This window comes from Carassius auratus, unplaced genomic scaffold (genome assembly GCF_003368295.1).
Source record: "Carassius auratus strain Wakin unplaced genomic scaffold, ASM336829v1 scaf_tig00214902, whole genome shotgun sequence".
NCBI lineage: Eukaryota > Metazoa > Chordata > Actinopteri > Cypriniformes > Cyprinidae > Carassius > Carassius auratus.
Genome location: NW_020527851.1, coordinates 736611 through 754705, shown reverse-complemented (window position 1 = coordinate 754705; position 18095 = coordinate 736611). Strand labels below are relative to the sequence as shown.

Genomic DNA, 18095 nt, shown 5'->3' with positions numbered 1-18095 from the left:
TAGTACATTGGAATCCATTTCATTACATATAATAGATATCGCCAGTACAATTGGATTATTGGATAGAAATATTACATTTGAAACATATTAACAAAATGATGTCCCTCCCTCTTCTCCTTCCCTTCCTCCTTACTCTAATGGGACAACAGACTCACAAAGATTAGACAAGACACACCAAATAACCCCAATCTTGTCAATCATTGCTAGTGCCTCACCTGGTTTTGTTGCCATGTGCTCTATGGGCATAGCCCTGCTTTGCAGAATCTGATATTTTCTTCTGACTAAACCGATGACTCTCTCGACATGAATACGCAAATTCGCTATTTTTCTAGTTTCTGCCACCTCATACGCTGACAGTTGTTTTCTCCCCTTGGTAAATGCAGGTATCTGTAGTGAAGCACAGTAAAATCCGACACTATCACCAATATTGAACCCACGGTCTGCTAGAACAATATCTCCAGGTAACAGGTTTTTTAGGAGGCCACTCTCTATTGTGATCTGTTTATCGCTGACTCTCCCTCCCCAGGCACAAGATATGTAAGTGACATAGCCTTGGGGTGCAACACCAAGCAGAAATTTTACAGTATGGTGATGCTTGTAATTTGACCACGTTTGAGCTTGGGCTAGTAAATTAGAGGGCTTCTCAATAAAAACTTCAAAACAATCAACTATCACAGCAACTTTACATCCAAATGCCTGTCTGAATGCCATTGGCATTGTAGCTTGAAGTAGATGCTGCTCTGGCCACTCAATTTGAAATTCTAACCTGTCATGAAGTATGTCAATTACTTTATGCCAAACTCTAGAAGCAGTGGGCAGAGAGATCTTGAACCTAAAAGCTAAATCTTTCAGCGGGAGATTTAGTCTTAGCTTCATCAAAACTAAGATGAACTGTTCAAATTTAGACAGCACAGACATAGGACCACATGTGATGTAGGGTTCGCACAGCTCAAAAATCTGCATTAAAACCAAGAAGTTGGGAAGCCCTGTGTAGAACTTTGTCTTGTCTTCATTTTTTTCAAAGGACTCCTGGTTGAACTGTGAGTCCAGTGCTTTGGTCCGAAGATCTCCCAGCTCTGTTGTGTTCTGTCTCAGAACATCCTCCATTTTCTCAATATCATCCATCGTTAGTTCCGTCTGGCATCCGGCATCTGCATAGTCTGCAATATAGCAGTCGGGAACATAATTAGTGAAACTCACAGGTGAAACATAACAGGTGAAACTCAAAATTTGAATATCGTGCAAAAGTTAATTTATTTGAATAATTCAACTTAAAAGGCAAAACATTTTTCACAATATTCTAATTTTGAATTTGGGGTTTCATAAGCTGTAAGCCATAATCATTTCAATTATAACAGATATCGGCATGAATTATCTCACTTTGCATGACTCTATATAATATATTAGTTTCACCAGAAATTCATGAATATGAATTATGTGCGTTTATATGAAGTTATCTTATTGACAACCTTTTTACAAACATGCAAGTTGTCTGGTCCAATTACACAGGGTGATTTTCTGACAATCACATTTGTAACATTTAATAATAATGCTAGTTACACATCTTAGCACAATAATTTACCTTGATCATTTAATGTCCCATTCCCACTGATGTCCTTTGACTGTGAGATGTCAGCTGACTGCTTCGGTTCGGAGCTCTCGGCTGTCTGCGTTAGATCCGGGCTCTCAGCTGTCTGTTGGAGATTCAACATAGCCTCTGCACATTCCGACCGTCTTTGTTTGTCTTCCTTGAGCTTCATCCTCTGCTCTCGTTGCAGAGATGCCTCTGATTTGGGCTTAATTTTTTGGTAACCGAGGTTGACTGTCGGAGCCCAGTCTACCGACTCAACGTCAACCAAAGCGCTAGGGCAGTCTAAACAGTCACAATGAAGTCCATATTAGACTACCGGTAACGTAATAATTATTACTAAGTAAATTTGCATTTAACGACAACCTATATAGATATATAAACACAGCCACAAAAAAGTTAGCTAGCAAACATACCTCCGACAAAGTGGTCGCTGCAGACACGGGCATTAGCAGACTCTGCTCCTCCCGACCGCAGACGTACGTTTAAAATCCACTTTTTACGTCGTTGTTCTGTGAGCTTTTTACATTTCTCACCTTTATGGACGACAATCTTTGGAACTCTGAAAAAACCCTTTCCTTTTTCACGGTTAGAACGATTGGAGCAGCCGTAAACTGCACAAAACATGGGCATTTTTACAGACGGCAGATGCTCGCGAATTCACTTCCTGCCCTCCATCTGAATTTCGCGCGTTCGCGAAGAAGCAATGTGACGTCACGTGAAACCAACCTATTGCATAATAAAGGAAAAGAAAAATAGAATACAAAAAGATTAGAAAGGTAGTTAGATTTTTTAAAGAATAGAATTATAATATTGAGTGTTAAAGTTAGAGGGTCAAATAAAGATGGAAAAGATGTGTTTTAGGCCGATTCTTGAAGATGGCTAAGGACTCAGCTGCTCGGATTGAGTTGGGGAGGTCATTCCACCAGGAGGGAACATTTAATTTAAAAGTCCGTAAAAGTGACTTTGTGCTTCTTTGGGATGGCACAATCAAGCGACGTTCACTTGCAGAATGCAAACTTCTAGAGGACACATAAGTCTGAAGTAACAAATTTAGGTAAATGGGTGCAGAGCCAGTGGTAGTTTTGTAGGCAAACATCAATGATGTTTCAATGCCTTGAATTTTATGCGAGCAGCTATTGGAAGCCAGTGCAAATTGATGAACAGAGGTGTGACGTGTATTCTTTTTGGCTCATTAAAAAATAATCTTGCTGCCGCATTCTGAATTAATTGTAAAGGTTTGACAGAATTGACTGGAAGACCTGCCAAGAGGGCATTGCAATAGTCCAGCCTGGACAGAACAAGAGCTTGAACAAGGAGTTCCGAAAGAAAGGGCTTGATCTTCTTGATGCTGAATAAAGCAAATCTGCAGGATCGGACAGGTTTAGCAATGTGGTCTGAGAAAGTCAGCTGATCATCAATCATAACTCCAAGGCTTCTAGCTGTTTTTGAATGAGTTATGGTTGAAGTGCCTAACTTGATTGTGAAATTGTGATGGAACGATGGGTTTGCTGGAATCACAAGCAGTTCTGTCTTGGCAAGGTTGAGTTGAAGCTGATGGTCCATCATCCAGGAAGAAATTTATGTTAGACAAGCTGAGATGCAAATAGCTACCATCAGATCATCAGGGTGGAATGAGAGGTAGAGTTGAGTGTCATCAGCATAGCAGCGGTATGAAAAGCCAAGTTTCTGAATGACAGAACCTAATGATGTCATGTAGACAGAGAAGAGAAGTGGTCCAAGAACTGAGCCCTGAGGCACCCATGATGCAATTCATCATCAATAGTACATATAGATTGTGAAAGTTGATTATTATCAGAAATATCATAGTCAGCTCTATTAATGCTCTCATAATCTCCTCCAGATGCCCAGTCTCTGTATAACCTACTGAAATCACATTTTCTCAAACTTTATAGAACAGCTGAATATCAACAGCTCGGTGCTTTTGAATTTTTTAGGAAACCAGACAAGTGTAGTTAAGTAGTTCTGATATGTATACACACTGCAAGCAGTTTTAATGAGTGCCCAAATGTAGGTTCATTTGCGTTCTTGGTTGAAGTCATATGATTGGGCGTAAATTACACAAGCGCCATTAATAGCACAGCAGACAATATGACACAGCTGTTATTGGAGATTTTTCAGAGGAAGCAAACCTGAGTAAACAAAAATAAACAGCGAGGCAGGCAGTGTGGCTCTGCCGAGACATCCCCACAGCTGTTTTCTCCACACTCAGCTCAGATTTATTGATACGCATTCACGCACAACGCTGAGCCCTGATCACACTTTGCCAGTTCTGCCATCAGGCAGGTAGCTGCTGGTAGAACATATTTGAACATCCCATCTCCAGATAATGTGCTATTATAGTTATACGAACATTGGATATGATTTTAGAGGGAAATAAGACCAGTGTGACTCATTATATGACACAAGATCCAGCAAGGATATTAAAAAGTCACAGTGGAGCTTCTGATTTTGTTTTCTATTATATGTGCTGGGATTCAAAATGAATTCAGAAAGGAACCCTGTTCACGGGGAAAAATGAAATAGAATGTTGCCCCCCTAATGTCATATTACTGAATAGCTGCGGCAAATATAGTGAGACGTATTTTAACACAGAATCATTCATTAAAATGTATGAATTTCATTGCAGATTACAAAATATCAGACCATTCTTTTTCTCGAAACGTACTTCACTTTTCTTTCCTGAGTTGGATATACTTTTTATAAACTGGTAATTTTTTGTGATTTATGCGATATGTTCTATTCTGTAGGGCTCATTCCATGAGCTTTGAAAGTATGAAGGGTGTAGAGGAACAAAAAACAAAACAAAACTGTTTCTTCGTATACACAGCATTATTGGTAGGGGTGCTCCATCAGGTGCGTGATTTCACATAGAGCAGCTGTTACTACACAGAGCCGTTGTTAACTGAGAAGATGCACCAAAAAACGCTGAAAATGAAGTGGATTTGCGCATCTTCTCTATTAACAACGGCTCTGTGTAGTAACAGCTGCTCTATGTGAAATCATGCACCTGATGGAATGAACCGCTGATTAGAGAACCGGCTTTACTGACGAGATAAGCATAACGATCGGCCGATCGTGATCGGAGCACCCCTAATTATTGGACAATTAAACCTAAGCAGAGAATCATGGGAGTCAAGTTGTATCATTTGTACCATTCAAAAGTTGTACCACTTCGTTTGGAAAGACACTTCTATATGGCAGCTGTGATTGTTTTCAATCCAAAGTGCCCTTTGGAGGCAGATTTAGCCCATGGATTTGTGAAGTCAGTTCATCCTCTATCATAGCAACCACATGTGTAGTTCATCAAATTAACTAGAACATTATCCACTAACGGTTGATGAGTTAAAAGTGTCCGAATACATTTTCTACTAGCTTGGCATTTAAGACCTACAATAACAAGCATATTTTTGTGAAATGTTTTGTTTTAGAAGTGCGTTTGTTCCTTCTTCTGGGTGACATTCAATGTAATGGCTTTCATACACTAAATTATGTAAGTGTCCAAATGGCATGAGCCACTGTTTAATGCTGACCAGTTCATATTCAAAAATTTTGGTCTCGTTTCTTCACCAGAGCTGCATTTATTCAATCAAACTTGTAATATTGTGAAGTATTATTCAAAAATAAAATACCTGTTATCAAGGCTTGATCTGCTGTTCAATAAATATTTATTACTATTATCAATGTCAAAAAACAGATGTGTTGCTTCGAGATTTTGTAAGAATAATGATTTATTTATTAATTTGTTTTAAGATTCTTTGATGAGTAGAAAGTTTAAAAGAACAGCATTTGTTCGAAATATAAATATTCTGCTACATTACAAAATGTATTTTGTGTCACTTTTGATCAGTTTAATGAATCCTTGTTGAATAAAAGTATTAATTTATTTAATTCATAAATTTTTACTATAATATTAATATAATTATATATTATATGTAAGGGATAATTGACAATATATCATTGAATAATACATAATAATAATAATGCACACTCGAGGTGGTAATTTTGTTGTAGCTGTGACACCAAAGGTGTGCATTATGTTTCAATAATTCAAAGGACCAGAGTCAATTATTCAGCTTACACCGCAGTTGTAACCCTTTAAGTCATCGATCAGATTTAACAGCCCTGTGGTATAAATTGTTTTAATATTTTTCAATACAAACATATGCAGTCTCTGTTCTCTTTGTTTATTGTATTAGCAAATTTTGTCATGTTGGATATACAGATCTGCTGATTAATATTGAAGCATATGACAGAACTGATGAGTGTTTCAGTTAAAGGGTAAAGTGTCTTTTAGTCTACTGGTCGTTGCCTGTGGCCTGCAGGTGGGAGACAGTTAAACACTGCTTCCTGCCGGACCACAGGACAAGCCCTTTAAACGGGACTCTGGTGTTGGGCCTGAGCTCATCCATCTCTGTCACACGCGCCATTTTGCAGCTCAAGCCTGTTCTGTTATATCCTGCTGACTCGATTCCCCTTCCCGGCAGACACATCAAAATCTCAGCCATACCCGGCGTTCCTGATTCATTTCACAAAAACGCATACATACATGAAACACACACAAACACACACACACACACACACACACACGCACACACACACACACACACACACACACACACACGTCTTTGAGTAAACAGCACTGTGCTGCAGCACTGTTTGTGCCAAGCAAACTATGACTCGTTAAAAAGACACAATACAAGGTCAGGTTAATTTATCAAAATATATATTATATTAAATAAATAAATAATAACTTGGTTGGAATAGTATTTAACATTAGTGCATTTTATGATTCCTGATAAGCAACCAGGAACAAACTGTTCTGTAAGTGAGTGGTTTTTGCTCTTAATGATCTGTAACGCCTGTCTGAGAGCAGATAAATATTAAGCAGGTGGTTTCCTAGATCGGATGTGTCCTTGATGTTGTTGGCCCTTGAGAGATAATGGGATTGAGCAATGCTTTCCAGGGAGGATAGTGAGCAGACAGTGATTTTTTTGGGCTGTGCTGATTATTCTTTGGAAGGCTTTCTTGTCTGTTGCAGTGCATCTTGAGTACCACACTGAAATGTAGTACACTAACACAAACTCTATGGTAGAGCGGTAAAAGGACACCAGCAGCTTACACTCTTCCTGGTTGTTCTTCCTGAGCATTTTGAGGAAGTGTACCCATTGCTGAGTTATTAGCACAACAAAACATATTGTTGGAAATGTGTACTCCCATGAACTCGAAGGTGTGGACCCTTTCAACACAGTCCCCATTGATGTAGAGTGGGGCTGGTTCAGTAAAGTGCCTACTGAAAATCCAGATGGACAAGTTGTTTTCAGAGCATCACTCCTCTAGTTTCTGGACTTCATCTCTGTGGCCTTAGTTTGTGAGGAAGTTCTTTATCCATGTGCAGATGGAGGGGGAGAGGCCGAGTGCACATAATTTTCTGATTAAAATGTCTGGGGTAATTATACTGAACACTTAACTGTAATCTATGAAGAGCATTCTGAAATAGGTTCCCTGCCGTTGAAGGTGGTTAAGAGCGGTGTGAAGTGCTATGGTGATGACATCTTCTGTAGACCTATTTGTTCTGTAAGCATACTGGTGTGGGACAAAGGTGGGGGGAAGGCTGGTTTTGACCAGCTCGTCCAGGCTGGGAGACCAGTCAAAATCAGCTATTTCCAGCGAAGTGTTTATTTATTTATTTATTTCATTTTTTACTTTTTTTTTTTTTTTTTTTTTTTTGCAGCCATATGAAAACTAAATATATTTGATTCTATGAACCTCATAATATTTGGCAAATTTACAGATTTTACATTGGAAATATTTACTGTAGCAGCCTAGAAAAATGTAAACACATTGATAAAATCCTGTGCATTCTGACTCCCGAAAATGATGAAGAAGCCAATCAGTTTGGAACTGCCTATTTCAGCCTTTCAGCTACAATTTTCTGTGCAACATGCATCAGACAATCCATGAACAGTCTTTGACGAGTCAATGGACATCTTAGACTGGAGCTGTAATATTCATATCTATCCACCAAATTATAGCTTAATTTCTACCATGTTCATCCACTCCGACCAGTTGGAAATGGTTTACCCAGTGAGTAATGAGCCACTAGCCGCTTTTCCACTGTCGGGCCAGCGTGAGCCAGTGCATTAAATGCCTCTCAGGAACAACGCCATGCAGCCCCATCATTTCACCAACAAAGAGATGTTATCAGAAAACTAGAACTAAGAAATAAGTCACTGGAACTAGCGTTATCACAAAACAAACACAATAAAAGTGGTCATTTGTTTGGATGCTTTGTTAAATATTTAAATCTAAAAGCATCAATGTTTTATTATAATAAGTGTTACTGATCATAATGAATTTTATCAGGATTGAGAATTAGTCAAAAAGAAACAAAGCATTATGAACATAGCCTGCTTATTCAGTCAAGTTTGTTTCTGTATATTAGTAGTCACAGTAGCCTATAAACATCACATTAAGATCTAATTATTATTTATATATAGACATAGGATACGCAGAGCTAAACTCTTGAGACGGCACTTATGAAAGATAAAATAAGTTAATAAATAAATGGACGACTGTGACAGAGAATAAGTAGCTATCGTTTGATTTATTCAATTGGTCGCATTTACCATGTTTACTATGGTAATGTTAAAGCCTAGAGTGCATAGTCTTTTGCATGACTTATAAATATTTCTGCCTTGTATCGTGATTATAATCCACACCAGATCAAGTTATTTCAAACAAACACTGAAAGTGAGTTTTGAGCTCAACTTATTTTTAAAAGTTTTTAATGCTGATGTTATAGCTGTTAGCTTTATGAAATGTTCTGCAGCGCAACACTCCAGACACAGAGAATCTCCGCGTTTGTTCATAACCACTCTTCTAGCCCCAGCTGGCCCGCTTTGGCCCAAGTTTTTCGTAGTGACCAAAAAACCGGGGCTGTTGGCCTCAAGGAGGCACCGACGAGGCACAATCAAACACCGGAAGAGACAGTGGAAATGCGACTGGCCCTGGCACGCACTAGCAGCTACTTAGAGCTCCGACTAGTCTACTGTCTACTGACTAGCTATAACAATTAGTTCACTGCTGTTTGTAGTCTACAACTATTTGGCCTCCAGCAGATGCCCCACCCCCAGTCTGTTCACCACCTCCACAGCTGGGTTTCACCATTAATCCGCCTAATAGACCCCATGGGATCAAAAGTGTCATTGAAACACAGAGAAAATATGAGCACTTCAAGACATTATCATACTTGCAAATTGTTCATGCTTCTTATTTTAAAGTATTTACCTTTCTATTGGCACCATTCCCTGCTCATTCCCAAGCTTATTCTGTCACTTTTGCCATTTCACAGGCTGTAAGAACATTTTCAATAAGCTAATGAAGTGTAGCCGCTTGCCTGTTTAACGAGTCAAATTCTCGTTGGAGACTGGTGGGTAGTGCATGTGTTCCAACTCACTTCACAGAAGTGCTTGTGTGTTGGTGACCCAAGCTTGAGTACAGTTTGGGTCATTAACCGCATAGTATGTAGTATAATAATAATAATAATAATAATAATAATAATAATAATAATAATAATAATAATAATAATAATAATAATAATAATAATTATTATTATTATTATTATTATTATTATTATTATTATTATTATACAAATATTATAAAAATATTATAAACATATTATAAAAATTATTATTATTATTATTATTACAATTATTTTACTCAAAAAATGGTCCTGTGTTGTTGAACTGCAATGATGTAAATTTGAACAGAATGTAGATCATTTTTGATGAAGTGTCATTGACATTACTGTAATGTTAAACTTAATGAAAACCCTCATGCATGGATAGTATCTGCGCAGATGCAAAACTTTGAGACAAACAGCAGGTCTAATCATGCCTGTGGTCCTTAATGACACAAAATGTCATTACACACACAGAAGGAGGAATTCTGGGCTGTTCTCTCAGGGGTGTTAACAGCACACATTAACCACAAGCACACAGATGGACAAACAACATGAGTCGGGCAGGGTCTGCTCTCACAGTGGTCTTTGAAATGACCAACAACCTTTTTAAAATAACTGTGAATAGAGGTATGAGTTGAAGCTTAGGCTGTATTTACTGCACTTTGGAAAGATCAAGGAGGTCAAAACTAGTTGTTCTAAATTATACTAGAACTGTGTTTCTCTCACATAACTGGAAACAGAGTAGAAGTTTATGACATTTAGTGCTGCTTGTGTAACAACTGTTCTCTCACGTGACTCTTCCTCCCAAATCTGAAAGTAGCAAATACAGTTGTTGTGTCACATCAAAAATAAACTGCTGAATTTGTAGTTAAGCTGATCACAATTTAATAAAAACATTGTAAGTTGTGCTTTAATTTCCATTGTTATTCAAACAACAAATAAATTACATACATAAATCAAGCAAAGAACATTTACATTGTCAAATAATATTGTCAAAGTCTGAAAGGATAAGGCATAAGGTCCGTGGCTGCACACCCGAGTTTAGAAAACAGCGTTCACTTTATCCAAAACGAACTGAACCATAAGTGCTAGTGTGAAAGCCTCCCTAGAAATGCATAGTCTGAGGAAGGTGAGCATCTCTGAGTAAAACGTCACTGAGTAAAACATTACTGAGTAAAACATCACTGAGTAAAATGTCACGTTGTCATCTTCGACAGGGTGTGAATGCTGCTTCAGAACTGGCTTTAGACACAACTGCCCCTGGTTCAAATCTGATTATTTTGGAGACATATAATCACTTGAATGAATGAAACATTAGCAGAACAGGATTTTGTGCAAATCGTTTGTAAAGTCGCTCTGATATAAACTTTTGAATTCATGAACATGTTTGTATTTTCAAAAATTGTATTTGGTGTGAAATAAATGTCTAACTGCTACCAATAATATGTAAATGGTGCTTAAGAAATTCTGTTACTTTTGGCAAACTGATGACAATTAATTTTGATGCACTGCCATTCAATTTTGTAAACTCTGAAAAGACTTACAGTTTACTGTAAAGTTCATAACTGTTCCACTTTAGGTAAATGCAGCACTCTTATATATATATGGCAACATAATGCTTTTATTTATTTATAAATTTAAATTTATTGGTGTTTTTTTTTTTTTTTTTTTTTTTTTTTTTTTTGTCATGCAATAAACTTTAAAATATTAGTATAGTTTAAAAAAATAAATGAAGAAAAAAAAATATAAAAAAAAATAAAATAAATTCAGTATTTTGTTAGGATAGAACTTGGGGCAATCGAGAAATCATGCAATTTTACATAAAATGCTATATAATCGCATAGCTGGTTTCCTTCATGATGCTGGGAATTGGAATTGAGGTTAATCAGACCAGATAATCTTGTTTCTCACAGTATGGGTGTCGTTTAGGTGCTCTTTTGCTAATTTGAAGTGTGTTTTCATGTGTCTTCACTGAAGAGGGGATTTAATTTAGCCATTATGCCTTAAGTCCCAGTTCAGTGAAGTGTTGCAGTGATGTTTGTCCTTCTGTAGATTTCTCCTATATCCACATATGATCATGGAGCTCAACTAGAGTGACCATCAGGTTCTTGTTCACCACTCAAACCAAAGCCATTCTCCATCAGTTGCTCAGTTTAGCCAGAAAGCCAGCTCTATATAGAGCCATGTTTTTTTCAGTCTTCTTCCATTAAAGGTTAACAGAGACTTCATGTGGACATGTCTCTGTGAACCTTCAGTGAAACAGAATACTTTTCTGAAATCTTCTCCAGATGTGTGGCTTGATGCAAACCTGTTTCTGAGCTCTACAGGCAGTTATTTTGACCACAGGGCTTTGTTTTTGCTCTGATATGCATTATTGGCTTTTACACCTATTATTGAGATGTGTGCCTTTCCAAATATTATTCAATTGAATTTACCACAGGTTAACTTCATTCGAAGTGTAGTAACATTAACAAGCAATATTAATGCTAATATTAATCAATATAAATGCTAAGTTTTCATTTTCAAGAAGTTTGCAAAGATGTATAAATATAAATATATATATATATATATATATATATATATATATATATATATATATATATATATATATATATATATATATATATATATATATTATGTAACCATTCATATATATCTACATATGGTGTATGGAGTGCACTACATATGTAAACCAAGGAGAATGGCACAAGCTAAAACTTAAATAGGTCAGATAACGAGGGGCAGACAGGTGAGGGGGATGATCTAATAATGAGAAACACCTGAAAACAATAAACCATCAAACACATGGGAAAACTAGGTAACAGGGCCTCCTTTCACCTTCCTTGTGCGTTCTCACAAAGTAGAACAACGGAAGAGGAGGGGCACGGGTAGGTACTGAGGAGCTGTTTAAAGATTGAAGTTGTTGATGAAATTCACTCCTTTTATATTACAAGATCTTTGTTCACATCAGACACCGTTGCTTGAGGAAGGCAGCATGTTGTTGTTGTCCTGCTATGGATGTTTCTGATAATAGAGTCAATCACTATCAGAGTCCTGGGCTTGGCTGCGCTCTGAGCTGAATGCCGCTGTCTACTTGACCTTGAGCACCTGTTAGTAGTGGTATTAGCTTCTGGCTGATCCAACAGATGTTTTATTCACATTTGGGGATTCCTCACCCACATTCATTAATGCTTCAAATCTGTTCTCAAGATGTATAAAGGGTGGTAGAATGCCAGTATTTGCAAGCCTTGGCATAGTCGTATCTGGGGTAGAGGAGGCTATAGCAGCAATACGAGAAACTCGTGACAATCTGATGTCTCGTTTTCCTTTGGGTCTTGCTCCCTGTTTGTGCCATCGATTAGTGTGGCAATCAGTTTCGGCTTGTTCCTCTACACTTGGTATAAACTGTTGAGATTCAGAAGATTCAAAGAGGGAGGATCCAGAGGAGGAAGGAGGGAGGATCCAGAAAGGAGACAGGAGGAGCAGGAGGAGCCCAGCTGGACTCAGGCCACAGCCATAATGTCAACTCACGGTGGAGTCGATGGAGGAAGCTGGCAACTCCAGGGGGCCTACCAACAGCAGAGGAGCAGGTGGTGGAGGAGACAGAGAGACAATGAGCCAGGGCAATGGTGATGATCTGGGGGTCCTATGTGGAGCAGATGGTGCCAGTGACCGACACAAATGCATGGATTCATGGTGGAGCCAGAGTGACAGAGGACTGAGGCGGAGGAAGGAACCTAATGGAGCCAGGCGAAGCCGGAGGACTGGAGTCCCAAGGCACAGGATGGCCGATACCAAAACAAAGCAGAGTTTGAGGGATGAGGGAGCCTGCAGGAGCTTGTGGACTGCCTGGTCATTTCAGAGAGGAGGGAGCAAGGAGCCAACGGGTCTATGGGCCGAGGCAGGGTCCAGGGCTTATGGGGCAGTCACACTGCACTTTTCTCTTCATTGACTTCCATTCATACGCATGCGAATGCGTCAGACCGGAAACGCAAGCTCATGCGGAAAATTTTGCATTTCGTTGCGTTCCAAAGTTCAAGTTTGGGGAACTCTGACCTGCGTATTCGCATCACGTGAAGATGTGGGACCATTAGAAGATCGATACGTCACTGCGTGACCTCTCTTTACAGAAATTAGAAAAGTAAGGAAGCAATATATAACTTTAGCTGTAGCCTGCGTCCTATTTTATATAATACATATTTAAAAGATTATAAAAATAAAATAAAAAAGAAGCTGCATAGTTCATAGTGTCAGTGGAAACAGGAACAGATGGTACATTTGAATGAGGACGTTTTATTTTTTTTTATTGCTTAGGGCATATTTATTTATACAGAGAGAGATAGAGAGAGATACAGAGAGTGCAATATAATAAGACGCTTTCGACCCCGTCGCAAAAGACACAATACAAGCACATATTAATCCATGTTGTGATAACTGTGGAGAGACCGTTTTGTCTGGCTCCCGCCCATTCGCAGCGACGTCCGAAATAATTTAGCACGTTTAAAGTCTAGTGTGACCTCCCCTTTAGAGGCTGGAGGTGGAGTCAAAGGAAATTCCATCCACAGCCAGAGGATGGCAGTTCCGCAGAGGTTGCAAAGCATAGATGGTGGGCTTAAGGTGAGCAGAGAGGCTGCCAGACGACAGCTGATGAGAAGGCAGGAGAGGGTGGGAGAGCGGGCATTTGTGAGGCTCCATGCTTTCAAGCCAGAACTTAAGCATACACAGCTCACGTTCAGCTATGGTGCAGGGGGTGGGGCTCCTCTCTGCACTCACACCATCTGCAGCTTTCTCCCTCGTGGCAGGTGTTGTTGCTGGCTCACACACCTTCACCTCATTCAGCAGCTCTGGATCTGCAGTGATCCTCAGCACTGTTGCTCCATGCGGTGATTGCTCGTCGGTTGTGGCAGGCTCTGGCTCTCCATCAGCGGTGGGCTAGGGCATGCTATCCCCACAGTGGGGAGATAGTGGACTGGGCACTGGGTTAAAAGTGGAACTAGAGTATCCAATTCAGATCCTTTTCCTATTTAGCGCCTAAACTCTGGAATAACCTACCTAACACTGTTTGGAAGGCAGACACTCTTGCAGTTTAAACCTAGATTAAAGACCCATCTCTTTAATCTGGCTTACATATAACACACTTATACACTTCTAATAACCAAATCCATTAAAGGATTTTTAGGCTGTATTAATTAGGTAAACCGGAACCGGGAACACTTGCTACATCGTTAGAAGAATGGCATCCTCACTAATTTTTGTCTCTCTCTTATTCCGAGGTCACCATAGCCACCAGATCCAGTCTGTATCCATATCAGATGGTCACCCGGATACAGTACATATCCAGACCAGATAGTGGCTCAGCACCTGGAGAGGAATTCTACAGCCCTGAAAGACAGCGGAGATCAGTACAACTAGATGATACCCAGATATAGATCCCCTGTAAAGACATATAAATAAAGGTGACTTGACTTGACTTGACTCTACAAAGGCAGGGAATTCCTCAAGGGCCATCTTCAGACAACGGCACTCTGCACACAGGCTAGAACTTAAATAGGGTGGATAACTAGGGGCAGACAGGTGAATAGGATTAACAAATAATGAGAAACCTGGAAACAAGGAAACAATAAACAATAAACCATCAAACACATGGGAAAACTAGGTAACAGGACAAATGGGGAGTGAAAAACACAACACAGACTGTCCAGAATGTGACTCAAAACCTGTAATGTGATCCGAACTGTGAGATGTTGCAAAAAAATATGATCACTGAAGTTTTTGATCATGCTGATTTGTCCAAAGTGAAGTTTAGCCAATATCTTGTTTTTATTCAGACTAGTTAAATTTAATAATAATAGGCAAATAATTTAGGGCTACCAAAATATAAAGAATGCCTGTCCGAAGGGATGTTGTGAGCCCTGCATTGTAACAGGCGTCATCACCCAGTGAACGGTTTTGGATTCTCAAGGTTTTTTTTTTTTTTTTTTTTTTTTTTTTTGCAAAGAGATTCTCATAATTGATAATCGTTAAAGAAAAAATTACAATATTACAGTAAATAATTAATATTGCAATCACCCATCCTAGAAACAGGCTACAAAAGCCCTAAGAACAACCCAAAACATGCTATCAACAATCTAGCAGCCACTTGGAACACCATGGAAACAGCATAACAACGACCAGGCAGCACATCACATCCAAACCTTATGTGAGTTTTGGATTGGCAAACATCTGTCACATCTGTTTTCTTCAGAAATGTAGTGGGGGGGGGGGGGGGTAATTTATGCTTCCCCAAAGCAGACACATTATTTTGGTGCAAAAAGCTGTAAAAAACACAATGTTAGAAACAATAACAACAATGATCACTATGAACTTGTCTAACCTCAGAGTTTTGGCATTTTCTCTGCATTCATATTTGCTCACAAGAAGACATAGAAGTTCTCTTTCAGGACTCTTGAAAATGTATCAAACATCCTCAGAGTGTTGCTCGCCAGCTGGCTAGAGATGCAAGTAATTAAGGTTCTAAACACAACATGAATCATATATTTATTGGTGGCTACAGCATCTTTCTGCCACCATCAGACACGTATATTTCATAAGCTTTTGCACATTATTGAGCCTGGTTTCTCACAAGGTTTTTTTCTCCATTCTGTCACCGATGGAGTTTCGGTTCCTTGCCGCTGTCGCCTCTGGCTTGCTTAGTTGGGGTCACTTCATCTACAGCGATATCATTGACTTGATTGCAAATAAAAACAGACACTATTTCAACTGAACAGAGATGACATAACTGAATTCAATGATGAACTGCCTTTAACTATCATTTTGCATTATTGAGACACTGTTTTCCAAATGAATGTTGTTCAGTGCTTTGACGCAATGTATTTTGTTTAAAGCACTATATAAATAAAGGTGATTGATTGATTGTTTATTTCAGAACATGTTTGCAGCACCCGAATGACTGTGGAAAGAATATAACAGCACACCTATGAAATAATCTATTGCTGCTATGGCACCTCATTAGATATATCACATATATCAGTAATCAGGTCGAATCCTTAAATTTCAGATTTCAGCATCGTTCACATGTACTTTTTTTTTATTTTTTTGCATCCATTGATCCAACTGGCTTATCATCAGGTGCACAGATAAATGTCAAAAGCTGTGTATCTGGTGAAGATAGACCTTTAGCAGCAACACTGACAAATGAGCAACAAGACGACTGATAAGAATACTGCAACACAAATGCTTGTTACAAAATAAGAACTAATATATTATCACTTGGTTAATGCTTGAAACAAGTTGGAAAAAAAATACTGTTGTACAATTTATTAGCAATTAAATTGTGTTCACATTTAATAATTCATTTTATAGTAAGTATACATTTGGCAGACATTTTGCCATTACTCTTGTCCCCTGAGAACTGAACCCTTGGTCTCAGCATTATTAACTTTAATGTTTAAAGTTTGCAATATTTCTGATAAATAAGGTTATTAGACTAGACCCAGTGAAAGAAAAAGAGAGAGAGAGACAAAAGGAAAATGTAGTAAGAATTTTCTGACTGGAAATGACCCATTAATTTTGTGGACAATTTCTGTTAACCCTAAAGCACAAGCTATGCGTGGCAGAAAATACAGGTACAATAGGTACAGGAAAATACCTTTATATACAGTACATTGTTCCCAATGTTTATGGAATTATTTTACATTGCATGTTGCTGTAAAATTATTTTGATTGGTGTGACCAACTGCATGATATTAATTTGTATGATATTGGTATGAGTTTGTAAATATAAAATAGAAAATGTGCAAAACTCCACTTTAGTCAAAAAAAAAAAAAAAAAAAAAAAAAAAGGTTTTTAATTATCCAAATAACATAACTATATTTGTGAATGTATATGATATCAAAAGAATGTGTTAAATAAACTGCTCAAAATACCTCATGTGTGAAAGACCACTTATCTAATTTAGCATGATATTGGACAGATACTGCATGAATTAGTCATGATTTTTAGAGCTCTTTTTTTATATATATATATCTTTTTTTCTTTACAGCACATACATACATAGGCTATAATTCAAGCCTTTGGAATGTGCCAAACATGATGATTGATCATTTTAATTACTGATTTGTTAAAAGACACAGCTATTTCCCTTTGAAACCATGAGATTATTATTATTATTATTATTATTATTATTATTATTATTATTATTATTATTATTATTATTATTATTATTATTATTATTATTATTATATTTATTTTATTTTATTTTATTTTTCTCACAATGCCAAGGAGCTAAAAGCTATGTAGTTTTTTACTACTTCACAAAATGGAGTTGTGATCAGTCGATAAAATGACCTTTAGAAAGCTCCTTGCATTTTCCTGTAGTGCAGGACAAAAGCAGACAAGATGGAGAGCTCTTTATCACATTGGTCTCTAAGAGCCTCATTGCTGAACTATCGCCAATTCGGACAGAACTAAAAAGTGAAAGCCTTTGTCAGATAAATTGTCTCTAATACTAATCCCCTTTCATACCAGCTTGTTCTCACTCCCTACAAAATCGGAAAGTAAAAAAAAAAAAAAAAAAAAAAAAAAAAAACATGCTTCTAAGGAAATTGCACAACTGAAATTCTCTTGCCACGAAGTCTATCAAAGCTGGCCGGTTTGCTGTGAAGACCTAGAGCTGCTACAGGCTTCCATAACTTTTACACAAGTTATCAGCCTAAGGCCTGTTTTACAGCACACATATTTATTTCAGCTCTCGTATTAACAGGTTACAGCATTTACACTGTCCTCTGTAGCATTATAGTTGCAGGTTGTTTCAGCACTGATTACATTTTTGTGTCTTGTTCTGCCTATAACATGTTGAACATAGCAGAAAAACAAGAAAATTCAGTGTCAATATATGCAATATAGAATTTTATGAAGCAATGGTGTATAAACATGTTTCTAAACAGTAAATGTAATTGAATTCAGACAATTTAAATAATTTATAGCTAAACTCTGAGGTTTGGCTTCTGCTCTTTGTGGAA

At 37.9% G+C, this 18095-nt stretch overlaps 1 protein-coding gene across 1 annotated transcript; it reads right to left on the bottom strand.

Moving 5' to 3' along the window:
- Nucleotides 1–790: 790 nt before the first annotated feature.
- On the bottom strand, nucleotides 791–2221 carry LOC113093169 (uncharacterized). The gene is made up of 4 exons (XM_026259030.1): nucleotides 2005–2221; nucleotides 1583–1873; nucleotides 883–1160; nucleotides 791–802 (listed from the first exon to the last, which is right to left on the bottom strand). Exons 1-4 carry the CDS (start codon nucleotides 2219–2221, stop codon nucleotides 791–793), a joined length of 798 nt encoding a protein of 265 aa, XP_026114815.1.
- Nucleotides 2222–18095: the final 15874 nt, after the last annotated feature.